This window comes from Callospermophilus lateralis, chromosome 10 (assembly GCF_048772815.1).
Source record: "Callospermophilus lateralis isolate mCalLat2 chromosome 10, mCalLat2.hap1, whole genome shotgun sequence".
Classification (NCBI taxonomy): Eukaryota; Metazoa; Chordata; class Mammalia; order Rodentia; family Sciuridae; genus Callospermophilus; species Callospermophilus lateralis.
Window position 1 is genome coordinate 25,665,817 of NC_135314.1, and position 14,849 is coordinate 25,680,665.

Here is a 14,849-nt window from a genome sequence, read left to right on the forward strand (position 1 = left end):
AGGCCAAGAAATGAGCATGAGCTGAATGGGTGGTGGGGCTGAAATACAGTATCTGAGTGGAGACATGGCAATTGATGACACAGGTAGAGCAAAAACATCAATAGCCTTGATGTCATGTAAAGTGTTGAGAGTTAATAGGAAGTGAGCTAAGTATTAAATATAATGGCAACATGGTAAATTAAAAAAACAAAACAAAACAAAAAAAACAACTTCTGGAGGTAGGGTGCAGCTCAGATGTAGAATTCTTGTTCAGCATGCGCACAAGATCCTGGGCTCAATCTTCAACACAAGTTAAAAACAAAAACAAACTTCTGGTTACAATGTGAAGAATGGATTAGAAAGGAGAGTAAAATTCGAGGTCAGTAATGGAACATGGGGATATTAGAGCAATATGTGAGAAAAATGACTGTACTTCTAGATAGCAGAGCTCTAAAATTAGAAAACAGTGGCTAAATTCAAGACATATTTTGGACACAAAGGATTAAAAGCTACACATTAAGTTGATTCTAAATTTTTGGCATAAATAACTAGGATGCAATAGCTAATGCTTACTATTAAAAAACAAAACAAAACACCAGAGGTGGTGTTATGGATTAGATATGAGTAGACATGAGGTGTCCCCCCAAAAGTTCCTGTTGTAAGACAACACAAGAAAGTTTAGAAGTAAAACAATTGGGTTATGACAGTTTTAACCCAATCAGTATACTAATCCCCTGATAGGGATTAACTGGGTGTTAATTGTAGACAGATAGGATATAGCTGGAGGAGATGTAGCTATAGTAAAGAGAGCTCTCTGACTCCTGATCATCATGTCTGGAGCCAATTCCCTCCACCACACTCTTTTGTCACGATGTTCTTGGAGCCCTGAGGAATGGAGCCAGCTGTCTATGGACTAAGAGTTCTGAAATTGTAAGCTACAAATAAACTTTCCTCCTCTAAACTTGTTCTTGTCAGGTCTTTTGGTCACAGTTGTGTTGTGAGAAGCTGAAAATAAGTGGGAATGCATAAATGTGTGCAACAAAGGAGAAACACTGAAGAAGTTAAATGTCCTCATATATAAACAGTACCTGACTTTGGACTGACTGCAATACACTCTATGCCCCTGCACAATGGGTAAGGTAAGGAAAATCTTAGGCTACTACCAGTTTAGCAGTGCATCTGCTTATAGAAGTTTTCATTAATTGGCATAAGCCAACTGCTTTAGAGCTTAACAGAGAGAAATGTTCTGTTAATAAAGTTTTTTTCTTGGGTTTTCCAATCTTTTTCTTCTCACCATAGAAGACAATGACACTAGTTGATAGAGGGATGTGAGCTTAATGCAATGAAGGCAAAGAAATCCATCTGATCTGACATGGGCCTAAACCTTCAGTCATGTAAAATAAAGTCTTTAGGAGCAAGAGTAATTGTATTTGATTAACACAGTGAAATCCACCTTATGTCATCAGGGCCCGATGTTTTCTTCCACAAACAGGATTGAGTCCAAAATCCTTATAAGTAATATCATATTATTTTACCCAAATGCCACATAGAACTATTTTTTTCTAGAGCTTTCCCTATGTATATACTTCCCAGGGAACTGATCTGAGTGCTGCTAAAGCCCACAGTATGTAAACCTACACAGATTTAGCACTCAGAGGTTGAAATCAGAAACCCAAACTATACATCCAGTTTACTGAACCTGTGCCATTTTCTGTACTGTGCTAGGTTTTTACATCATTCATTTTAAGAAATCCCCAGAAAAATCAGATAAATACTCCATTATAATACAAGTTGCTAAATGAAATAATAACTATGCATAAAGCCCTATTAAAAGAACTATAGCCCCAATACACACACTTGGGATGGTGTGGCATGCTAACAAAGACTTTCCAGAAGAAATGCCAGCTGAGAGGCTCTTGAAGAATTTATTGATATCTGGGAGATGAGAAAAAAAGACAACTCCAAGCAGAAGGAACAGAATAAGCAAATCCACTGTAAGGGCAGATGAGAGTTTAATAAAAGCTCTGCAACTAAGGAGCCTTTCCAGTGGTAAGAAAGCTAAAATAAATATACAATAAAGAGTGCTATAATAAATTTGGTAGCAGGAATGTATTGAGGTGACCTAAAAGACATTCATAAAGTCTATGGGATATGTAGATGATCTTAAAGAATGGGCAAATATTGATGATACAAGGAAATTTTTAAGATGAAGCATACTTTATAAGTAATTCCATGTTGATAAAAAACATGTAGGAGAAATGATAAGTAATCTGGTTGAGATGAAACATAAGGTACTCATAGGGAAGTATTCTTGGAAGAATAACAGGAATCAGATGATAATCAAGTTCCTCATTTAAAAAAAAAGTTTTGTCATCATTTTATCAAATCAAAAGAGTAAAAATATATTTACCGTAACAAACAAATAAAATGAGGTCAATTAAAAGCTCTTTCCACTATCCAGAGATGAATGAGGGCCTATCTGTTTCAGGTCCTATCTGTTTCCAGACATTTTATATATATATTTTAATGAAAAAGAACTATTTGATATACATGGCTTTTAACTTAAATAACAAGCATTTTCATATCAATATAATGTTTTTGGTTCTGGATGAAGGTTTCATACAACTAAAACTTCAACATAACATTTAAGTAACTTCTATTTCATTGTTAACAGCAGCAAGACAAAAATGGTTGGCTTTTCCTATATAAACACACACAATCATTCTTATTTATCTATAACTATATAAAAACCTCACCCTTGCAGGCCTGAATAAATGGTAGAAACTTAATAAAGATACCATGCTGTTTTTTTCATCTACTTTATGGTCTCAATGGCACTTTATATACTAACTAACTCAGTTTAATGTCTTATTCAAACTACAAATGGGAAGACAGGTGTTGACAACTTTTGCAACACTCATTTTCCTTAATTCCTGGAATTTTTCTTGACTCCCTACCTGCTACAAATTTCTAATGCATTAATTTCACCATGAGTGACCAACTCTCTATGGAGGTATATAACATAACCTAAAATATCTTCTCAAATCATTTGTTCCATGAGTGTCACCCTGAGACTTTCAAATAAGTGGCATCCAAGTAAGAGATTTTCCAGACAAGTTCGACAGGTTGTGTAACAGCAGTGTTATTCACTTGAGTTGCTGTTACAAAAGGCAGGGCCTTCTGAGAGCACTCTTAGCTGCTTCCTTGGAGTACCTTCATATCAGAGATTAAAGGGATTTGGGGAGATTATTACTTGTGTGTATTACCTAATTATGATCTTCAACATTTTACCAAGTGGTAAAACTCAACCATCAATTAGCTTTCCATTAAATGTAAGAATATGCTCTTGATCAACTGTAAGAAAAAAAGTAACATCTCAATTACCTTTTAAAAGTATTTATTTCTTGATTTTCTAAAGAGTCATTACAATCACATTGTAGGAGATTTCAGGAAGATTATTTGGCAGATATGTAGACCACCCATTCTAGAAATATATTTAAAAATCAATAATTCCCTAAAAGCAGCCAGTAGAGAGCCATACTAGGCTGACTGCATTGAATTACAGGTGGAACTTTTAGGACTTCACATTCCTGGGTACCACTCTAAATACAATCTCTGGAGTATAAAGAATATAGGTTTAAGAACAGTAGTTGTACTTAAAATTACTTCTGAATAGAGAGCTACATCCTCCTACAAACTTCAACAGCCTCTCACTGTAAATCACTTTGGCTATCCCCCTGAGATCTTGCATTCTCCAACAATGAGGACCATGCCTAGGGACATCGTTATTGGACTCCACTGGGAAAGAATTCAGTTTAGAAAGGAATTCAGGGCATCTACCATAGGTTGGTTGTTATGCCAGATAATGGAGGTACACGTAAGAATACCTAGCTCTGCTTCTAAGAAACTGAGATACTGAGGATATTTTCTTTCTACCTGGTTTTACCCTTAAGGAACTAAATGTACTTGTCTAGAAAAAAGCTTTTTTTTTTTTGAGACAGTGTTCATAGAGAAGTCCTAAAGTCAGTTTTGCCTCTCATCTCTAAATAAATTCATGAAACTTTATGGTATACATTTCATATCAATCTTAACTATTTTTACCTTATTTTTCATATCAGTTTCTTTTTTTCTTTTTCATAATCTGGGTATGATATATATACTGTAACTACTCCAAATACTTTTGGTTAAGATAGAAACAACACAAGTAAACTAATAATTCCAAAAATGTTCTTCTCTCCTTCAGAATAATCTCTCTTGTATATAATTACACCTACAGTCATGTTGCTTTACCAGAGAATAACCTCTGAATTATCTGAAGATTTTTAATAAATACAAATTCCAGATCTTCCCTCCAGAGATTCTGATTCATTCCATAAGTCTTAGGTGGAGAGTACTGAATCTACTCAGAGAAAACTCCAATTGGTAATTTTTATATGTACACCCATGGCAAAGAACTGCTGCCTAGAAAGATACATAAAAGTATTCAGCTAAGATTTTCTTTGCAGTAAACAGATTGTGGGAGGTGGCATGAAATAAAAAAATAACGTTACCGAAACTTTTATTGCAGTTTCGGGAAGTGATGAATGGTACTGTAGAATTAATGCCAATGGACTTTCCCGGCCACGTGAGCAGAAGAGAAAAATACTGATTTGATTAATATATATTATAATAAAATGATTTGGAATGTCATTCAGTAGAAATTGGATTTTAATTGGTTCTTCTGTTACAGTTTTACTGAGAAGATTTTTCAGGGAAATAAGGAAAATTTTATGAACAAGATTTCCTTGAATTATTAGTCACTCATAGTGTAAACCTGAAAGATGTCAACTATAGGTTCTCTCTGAGATGCTGGAAGCATTCAAGCAGATTAAACAATTTACTTACTTTGAAAAATAAGAAAAGAAATAATAAGAAGAAGGCAAAAGCATTCAAGTAAAATTTCTCTACTAAGGAGATAAAATGCTTCTAGTGAAATATTACATTTATTCAATTGTATATGCTAAACTCCCCTGCAATAGAGAATGAATAAATTAATTAATATGATAGCAAAGATAATATAGTAATAAAATAACTTTTCTAAAAGCAATCTCACTTTCTACATCTACAAACTTGGTACATTCTACTTCTTCTAAATCAAACAAAATGCATATTTCATACAGAAGCCATAACGCTTCCTATAGAGATAGTACTGCCACTGTTTTCTAAATTCTTGGTCTGTTAGATTATAACAATTTTATGTGACTTGAGCATTTATCTTTTAGCTATTTTGGTTCCTCTCAGAAATATATCTGCCTTCAATCAAAAGCTAATTTCAGCAGTAAAAGAGACATAAAAACATAGGCCAAAAATTAGTACTGAATTAAAAAAAAAATAACAAAACACCATGTAAAGTATATGGTGGGAAGTACTGATCATGAAAAAAGGGTGTGAGGCATATGAATATGGCTTTTTACACCAGAGAAAATAAAATTACAACTATAAAAGGTAAAACAAGGCAGATCCTTATCAAATAGGGATATTTGGGGGAATATATATTAGTTTGACTCCATAATGGAGTTGAGTGACAGTAGAAATAAAATGTGTTAACCCTAAATATGGAGACTAACAAGAAACAGACAAAATGAAAAGCAGAAGGCTATGCAGAATTTAACATTTTGCTTTCACAAAATATAGATGAACCAGGAATAAAGTAGATCAAGCAATGAATAATGCATTCACTATGCCTGAGGTCTCAGGGACTACTAGCACACAATTTAATTATGCAGCCTTTTCCTCCTACTAAGAGCAAGTTGAGAAAAATCACATGTGAATTGCCTTAAGGGAAGAACAACACAAAAACTCCATCTTGGGCAAATTCTAGACAATGGTCTACGAAGGATATAAACAGAAGACCAATATGATGTCACAAAGGGATGGAATTGGGTTAAAAATGAAAGGAACTGATTTGAACCAAAAAACTCTTTTGTTCATGAACTGAAATTGATAAAATCATGAACTGAAATAGATTTTTATGCATGCATGAGTTTGTCTGGATGAACTCAAATACTATGTATAAACAAAGAGCTCTAATAAAATAAAATAACCGTTTGATATCTCCTGAATCTACATTGTTGTGGACTCATGGAGCACTGCCTGCTCTGTGTGACAGCTGTGGATGTCTGGGAAGAAAGCAAAATCCTACATAACCATAGAGTCTTCCCAATGGTGATACTCAAGTGCAATATGTGATGTTTAAGTATCCAAATGTGGATATCTTTGTTGTCATAATATCATTACCTGGGTCTAAAATTCTGAACTGTCTGCCTAAAATCAAAATCAGTGACTCAACTATTCAATTTATAATTTAAAAAAGTCAAGACTGTGAACAGATTTGTGCATGCCTAGAATTGGTCACAATACCATAATGTGGTATTGCAAGTTTTTCACTAAAAAAACAATTCCACCTAACTCTCTAAATGATAATTCTGAAACCCACCTACATAATGCTGCATGTAAATCAGACTATTTAAAAAAATGAAATTAAAAAAAAAAAACCCTGAAATGCTTCCAACACTCAGATCTTGCAACAACAACAACAAAAGTTATTAAGAAAATATCCACTCAATGTGATAGGAAAAATGAGAGAGATAAATTTGAGAAAATTACCTAGGTTTAATTCATATCTTCTCATTTCCCCAATGACTACAGAGAACTAGCACTTCTCTATAGCAGGAAATAATCCTAATCCAAACTATATCACAACTCTGTGATGATGAAATTGACTTTTTAAAAGGATCTAAAGATTTTCAACTTTACTGGAACACATTTTCTTTATTTTTGCTGTGTTTCTTTTCAGTATTTTATTGATTTCATCAGCTAAGGTTTGAGAATAGCTGTGCTTTCTGTGGTAATGGGGATTAAATCCAGGGGTGCTCTACTACTGAGCTACATCCCTAGCTCTTTCTTTTTTTCTTTTTTTTTTTTTTTTTTTGAGACAGGGTTTCTCTAAGTTGCCAAAATTGCAATCCTCCTGCCTCAGCCTCCCAAGTCACTGGTATAGACTTACACCACTATGCCTGTCAAGAATGACATTTTTTAGTATTTAAATTTATCTCTGTTTTATAGGTCTATATGTTTTTTAAATTTGGAATAAAGTAAACAGTTTATTTTGTCTAACTTTGTTTTTAATCTTAAGTAGTTTCTAAAATAAAATATTCTGTATTAATGGTACTATTTCAATACTACATAAAATATATATGGATATACCAATAGTGTCATTCTCTAAAATCCGAAATTATTAGATTTCATTCTTCTAATAGATTTAGTGAACTGGCTGCATTGCTTGCTTATTTCACAGCTTTTCTTGCTTCTTGCTAAGAGACTAGCTCACTCAAAGTAGGCAGGGTAGTTAGAAAGTCAGCAAAATCATCACACTTATGTTGAAAAAAGGTCTACATACAAACAAAGATGCCTGGCCAATGGGTAATTAAGATGTTACCTGTGGTTATTACTGACTGCTGGAATTTCAGATAATTTCTACTGGCTTCTTCATACTTAAAAGTTTAAGAATTTTTTTTAAATTCAATAAGCATATCTTATTTTTATAACACAATAATAACAAATGTAAGTTTGCTGATAATAAAATACAACTTAATAAAAATGGACAAACCTGATGTCGCAGAAGACTCAGACTCCCTCAGTTTCTGAGATGCTAAAAGCTTTTCCTGCAAAGCTTTCTGGGCAAGTTGTGCATCCCATTCCTCAAGTTCTTTTTCAAATCGCTGGTTGTCTTCCTCAACAAAATCTCTCAAATCTGGTGGTAATGTTTCTATTCCAACAAGTGCCTGCCCAGTTTCTTTATTAAACTCCTCTGCAAATCATATTTCAAAAACTAGTATAAAATTAAGAGTTAAAAGAAAAATGCAAAGCTCCAAATAAGGTTATATACTACATATTATTTCAAATGGAACATATACTATGCATTATTACAGTATACCATATCAATATAATTTGATTTTTATAAAAATTCCAAATGCTTTTCAGAAAAAACAATAATACAAATATTTGATAAGTCATTTAGGTAATTCTGTCACTTGTTTTTACTCTAAAGAGAAAAGTTTTTACTACTCCAACACTGAGGTTTTTATTTCAGAAAATACCAGACGTTTGATTACTTGTGAAGTAAAACTTTTCAAAGTAACTCACAATTTTATGAGGCTCAAAATAAAACTAAAATTATTTTTCATCTGAAGCAGTAATGTATAGTAATAAAAATACACAATTATAAAAACTAATAAATATAACAAGATATTTTAAAACATTATATAAATACTATTTAAAAGACTCACTCGACCTCTACTATGCACACAAACAAAATAAACTTCACATTTTCAGCTATAAGTGGACTGCTTGTTTTTGCTGAATGCTTAAAAACAAAAGTTGATTTTATCAGCTTCAAAAAAATGTTTTCTACATGCATAGCTCATATTAGAAACAAAAAGATTAAGGTATGGTAAGCCATTGACTCCAACTCTGAGCAGATCAGAGCGAAGACAGCTATAATACACAAGAATAAATGGCCAATGTAAGCATGCTAGGATAGCACAAGGAGAGGTACTTCCTGGCAGGTTAAGAAAAACTACAGAGATGACACCTGAAATAAATCTTAACAGAGGAGTAGGAATTAGGCAAAAGAAAAATGAAGAACACTACTGGAAAAAAATAAAACACTTAAGAACACAGAGATATAAATGTGTGGAGTGGTTTGATGTGAGCTGAATACAGAAAGTAACTCAAATATCAGTGAAGTATATAAAGTTCAAAATGAACGAAGGTGATAACTGAAGCTGGAAAGACTGACAAGGCCAGAAAACAGGCCTTCTGTTAGGCTAAGGAGTTTAAATGAGTTAGTTAAGTGGGTGTAATCATTAAAAGGTTTCTAGAAAGGAGAAAAAAAGTCAGATTTACATTTCATAGTCAACTCTTAAGTACGAAATGTATGCCAGCTCTCAGTTCTGGACAATAACTTTTCAATTCCAGCTTTCTCACTTCCAATTACCTAATCATGGAACATCACCCTCTGTGTCAATTAATAATTACAGCACAGGACAAAGTCCCACTGAAGTGCCACTTATTTAAAACTATATACTACACTATATATTTTATACTCTTACCTTGTATTAAGAATTGTGCCTTATCGTTTATATACATTAAACAGTATGCACTGGCATTTCTATAACCACCAAAAGAGTCCCTCACTAATTCTTCCCATGAGGATTTTGTCACAGCTATATCATTGTACTTCATCCACCTGCTTTCATGATGATCAAAAATATATGCCCAGTAGTGCCCAGCATTAGCTTGGCCTTCATGAACTAAAACAGCATGTAAGCGATAAGGAACCTAAAAAAAGAAGAAAAAAAAAGTTAAACTGCAACTATTAGTAGTCTAATAATACCACATTCTATGAAACCCAAAACTACCAATTTGAGAGGAAGCATGGATGCACATTTTTCTAATAGGTTAGAATTAAAATCTTGAATTTAAAAAACATTAAACTATAAACTCACAAAAAAGAGGGAAATTAAAAAAGCTAAAGATACATAAAATGTGTGTTTGCATATGAGAATGATTATCTGAAACTTTCAAAATACATTTGTTGTGTAGGTATTTGTTGATCTATTTATTTTTCTTGAACATAGAACTCAGGGTGAAGTTTTCCATATAATACATGATTTTTCCAAAACTTCATAACTGGTGGCTAGCAAAATAAATTATATACTATATGCCAGAAGTTAAAATGCTTTGAGCTTTAAGGTTTCTCAACACATCCTCTATCCTTAAAACAATCACATATTTTTTCCTATAGAACTTTTCCAAAAAATTGAGACCTTTGAAATTTTTTGATAAATTGTATTGTAAAACTATAAAATGTGTAAGCAATAGGTTCAGAATAATACAACTGAATGGAGAAAATCTGTTATATAATTTGTCATGAAATTTTTCCCATTCACTTGTAATTAAAAAATGTACATCATTTAGCTTTTTTGTTATTTTATAATAAAATTTATAACAAAACATGTAACAAAGAATTTAATTAAGATAAATAATGTAAACATAACTTAAAATACATGTAAGTAATTTTGATAATGATTATTAGCTAAAAATTTCACTTACTTGTATCATGGATTTGTCAGAGTACATCAGTTCAATTGTTCGATGGATTCTGGATATGCTTTCCTGCAAATCTAATGATGCAAGGTGACATTTAGTGATTAACATCAAGTGTATTTCTACTGAAAATTATAATACCAGGATGAAAGTTTACCTATAAACATATTAGAGAAAAAAGGAAAATTTCTGAAACATTTCATAAAATGTTACTATCTGGATCTGTGTAAAATGAGATATAGTTCTCTTTCATAAAAGATATGTCGCAAATGCACAGGGAAAAACCAAAGCAAATGTATCATCTAGAAAATTTATAGAACTTGATACAAGTTTGTTTTTCAATATAAAAGAAAGACTCAATAAAAATTAAAGCTAACTCCCTCTTAAATACTAAAATGAAATAACTTAAGAATAAAAGAAAATAACTTCACCACAATTCATGCACATATATATTAAGTGAATAAAAACCCATTAAAATCACCAATGGGAATATAGTTATGGGGCTCTCAATTCCAATTATTTCTATTTATAGTAGAAAATAATTCTATAAAACTACTCTGATATAAGAATGTTCATAACTATGTTTTCCATAATAATTTTTAAAACTCAAGATAATCTAAATATCTACGTTATTAGGGAAATGGCTAAACTAAAGTGTAATCACAACATACTGGAAATATATTCAAAAGAATCAGGAAGAAACCATGAAAGATCAAAGAAAATACTAGAAACTTTAGAGCAGAGAAAGACCTGTCATTTCCTGATAGAAAACCCAGGAACCATAAATAAAGCAGAAGACCCTGCAAATACACCCATAACTTCAAAAACCATATATTTTCAAAACAAAACAAACAAGAATCAGTATAAAGAAGGGCAAATGATAAATCAGATTATCTACAGCCTACACTATAGGCAAAAAGTTAATATCTATAATACATTAAATTTTCTAAGTACTAAGAAAAAGGTAAATGGCTCAATATAAAAAAATAAGCAAATGAGGCTGGGGACATAGTTCAGGGGTAAGTCCTTGTCCATCTTCAGAACTACCAAAAAAAGGAAATGACCTAAGTAATTCACAGAAAAATATGAATATTCAGCTTAGTTCATAATTAAGGAAATACACATCAAGATACTGATGTACCACATTTTCCACTCCTAGACTACCACAGATTAAAAGTCCCCAGGGTTTGGGAGGGCACTGAGAGACAGGCTTTCTCACACACAGCTTGATTCAGTGTTTTAAAGAAACAATCTTGAATCATCGGTATTTAAGATATACACACTTTGAACCACAAATGGCACATTTATATAGTAGTTACAAAAGTATATAAATATATGTGTGAAAAGCCAGCAATATATCGTTATGAAAATTAAATAAATTATGTTATGTCAATGTGTTGGGGTTCTATTAAGTAGTTAAAAAAAATACTGTTAACATCTACTATCAATAGAGATGAGGGGAAACAAACACCTGAGGAATCACAGTATTATACCTCATAATACAAATTTCCCTCACACTCCTCAAATCTACCATAGCTTTCTTCTTCTTCAAGGGAAACCTGCTTGTCTTTGCCTTTATTTAAAGTATAATGTTCAGTACTCAAACTATTATGAACCACAGGAACCCTTCCTGATTCTTTCTCACCTATCACTGACCTACATGTGTCACCTGTCTCCAAGGATTATTTTAAGTACCCTCATTTCTTCTCCAACAGTGTAACTATTTGGTATAAAAAGCTTCCAAACTTTCACCCTTAAGAATATGATCTTATAGAAACAGCCTGCCATGCCCAAGTGGAGAATTATCCGATGCCTAGCACAGTGTTGGAGAATATTGTGTTTACTTAATATTTGTTAGCAAGTTCAAATATTTAAAAATTCCCCCATACAGAAATACTAAGGAAGAAAATCTTTACAGCACTAATGCTAATTGTTAGTCACCATCATTTACGCTTTATTATATTGGATCACTTATTCACATATTGTCTACAGAGTGTCAAGTTGGTCATATAGAATCCAACAATCAATATGTTCAATATAATTTCAACCTGTAGTATTAAACAGTAGTTCCTATTTTCTTTTAATTTTAAGAGATTGATTAATTAGCATAAAATTGGGAGCCAATAAAAGGATATTATGTTTTGACATATAAGGAAAATATATAATAAATAAAATCCCCCATGAAACATAAACAATATGATTTCATTAAAAATCAAAAGTCTATGTTAAAAATAAGGAGATAATTTCAGAATAAAGATGAGTTTCTTTAAAGAAAAGATAGATTGCAGTCTAATACATACACACATATACACACACAGAGCACCATCCTTATTTTTCCTATTTTGCTACATGCCAGTTAAACTATGTTCTATACTGGCACTGGGTTCACAGATCATATCTTCAGTAGAGAGGAGATTCAAAATGAAAATTCACATTTCTAACTCTTAAGCCTAAAGAAAACTTTTTTATCACTTGAACTTGTTCATTATGCAAACATCAGGTGAAACATAAACTCTGTCATTGTACGACATTTCACCAATAGAGTAGCTGTGAATACCAGTTTGATACAAATTTAGAACACTAAACTAGAAAATCATTCCATCTGCTATGTCATCAATCAGTTAAGTTATCTGAGGAAACTCTTGGTCCCTGTGAATTTGATATTACGATCATAAAAATGGGAAGGCAAACTAACTTATCTGACGTAAAATCTCTTCTAGGAAAAAAAATGACTATAATATTTAAATATGAAATCCACAAGTGATTTCCCTTCTCAATTTAATATTTTACATATTCATCTGAGGTGACATTAGCTACACTACGAGAAGCTTCTTACCTCTTGTGTCATTTTCTATTTCTGTCCTCCAGCGATGTAAACAGCTTTCCAGCACAGAAAGTTCTTCTTCTGTTATGTGCCTTGGTGCTGGATGCATGGGCAAATCTGGAGGTATCCGAGACTGAGTGAACGGTTTGTGTATTACTGACCTCGATGAAACTGCAGAAACTGATGGAGGGGATGTGCTGGGCAGTTCTGAAGAAGGAACTCCCTGTAGTTCTGTTATGCTGTATTTTGAAAGCATAAAATATTTCTCATTAAGTCTTCAAACTAAAGCACTAGACAACATACAGCACTGAGTTACCCTATAATTTCAAAAGAACAGATCACAGAAAAGAAATACATGGATTGATTTAATATTCTGATGAGATTTGTAATGCATGAGGACTCCGTTATTATAAAGACAAAATTGACATTACAGTAAAAATGGCTCACTCACATTTAAGAAGAAAAACTAATGTATGCTGAAATTAAAAAGATTTTCTTTCTAAAATTTATCAGCTTATGTACACTAACAAATTTTATATTAAAGGCATTATTTTTATGGTTGACAAACAGTTGAAACTTACATAACTTATACCAAATCAATGTACAATATAATTCTGAACATTAAAAAAAACTATGAAAAGTTTAATTTGGAAACATAAACTCTACTAAAATACTGAAATAAGAATGCTCCCAGAAGACATAAAATCTTCTAAGTAAGTTAGAGCACACATTTTCTAAAACCTTCCTTCCATCAGTTGCATGTAATACAGGCAAACAGCTGCCAGATTCACAAAGGAAACTTCACCTTGATGATGTCTGTGATGGTGTGGAACCACTAGGTGGGGAACTAGCATCGATGTCATCGACAGGAGAAGTGCAGACAGGTTTACTTGAGGCAAATTCCAATGCATATTGCAGAACATCCACCAAGGGGAATCGTTTGGGACCCGAACCGTAACTTAAATATCTGTTATATAAAATATATGAAGGCTTTTATTTTTATAGAGAACACATATGGATTTTTAAAAAGAATTCTTACAAAATATAATACTTCAAAAACTCTCAACAATGGGCTGGGGATGTGGCTCAAGTGGTAACAGGCTCGCCTGGCATGCACGGGCACTGGGTTCGATCCTCAGCACCACATAAAAATAAAATAAAGCTGTTGTGTCCACTGAAAACTGAAAAATAAATATTTAAAAAATTCTCTCTCTCTCTCTTTAAAAAAAAAAACTCAACAAGGAAATTAATTTGCTTTCAAATGAAGAAGGCAAAACTGATTATGCATTCAAGAAGAAAACATAATCAGATGTTCCTCAAAGGAAGAAACAAAAGCTGATTAAGACAGAAGGAAACAAAATCTGACTGAGACTGAAGTATGTATATACTGTTCTAACTTACAAACACCAGTCTAAATTGTATCTGAACAGGAAGATAGAAACTGAGAATTCCATCTCCAAATACCATTTCAATCTCTCAAAATGGTGACTGATACTTTGCAAGAATACAAATTATAATAAGATGTGTTATTTTTGTACAAAAAATTTAGGCTTCAATTTGTAAAATAAGGGAATAAAGATCAGGTCAGAAGTTGCAAAGAGGAATCTCTGAGGCCACATTTTAGTCTATATATTTTTGATTCACCCATTTGCAGAAAGTTCAACAGTCTTGATGTTGGCTTCTTTTGGAAATAATGTGAAGCACTACACAATAATGAGACCCCATTTACACAAGGCATGACCCACCAGTACTAGAAAGCACTTGTTTCGTCTATGCTCAGGTGTGCTGTTTGGGATTCTCTCACCACAACCTTAATCCTCACCTGGTTCCCTCCTTCATGAAGCTTCTAAAAGGCCCTGACAGTTATTTGAGTTTGCATCCTGTGTGTTGAGAGGAA

General features: G+C 32.7%; 1 protein-coding gene across 2 annotated transcripts in view; it reads right to left on the reverse strand.

The window, feature by feature from the left end:
• Usp25 (ubiquitin specific peptidase 25) overlaps positions 1-14,849 on the reverse strand; it is a 139,994-nt gene that overhangs the window by 37,489 nt on the left and 87,656 nt on the right. For both annotated transcript variants that reach the window (XM_076868800.1, XM_076868799.1), the window contains exons 13-17: positions 13,758-13,919; positions 12,965-13,191; positions 10,135-10,205; positions 9,132-9,360; positions 7,628-7,828 (exon numbers count right to left, since the gene is read on the reverse strand). In XM_076868800.1, coding sequence (XP_076724915.1) covers positions 7,628-7,828; positions 9,132-9,360; positions 10,135-10,205; positions 12,965-13,191; positions 13,758-13,919 — 890 coding nt within the window. The remainder of the gene's footprint in view (positions 1-7,627; positions 7,829-9,131; positions 9,361-10,134; positions 10,206-12,964; positions 13,192-13,757; positions 13,920-14,849) is intronic.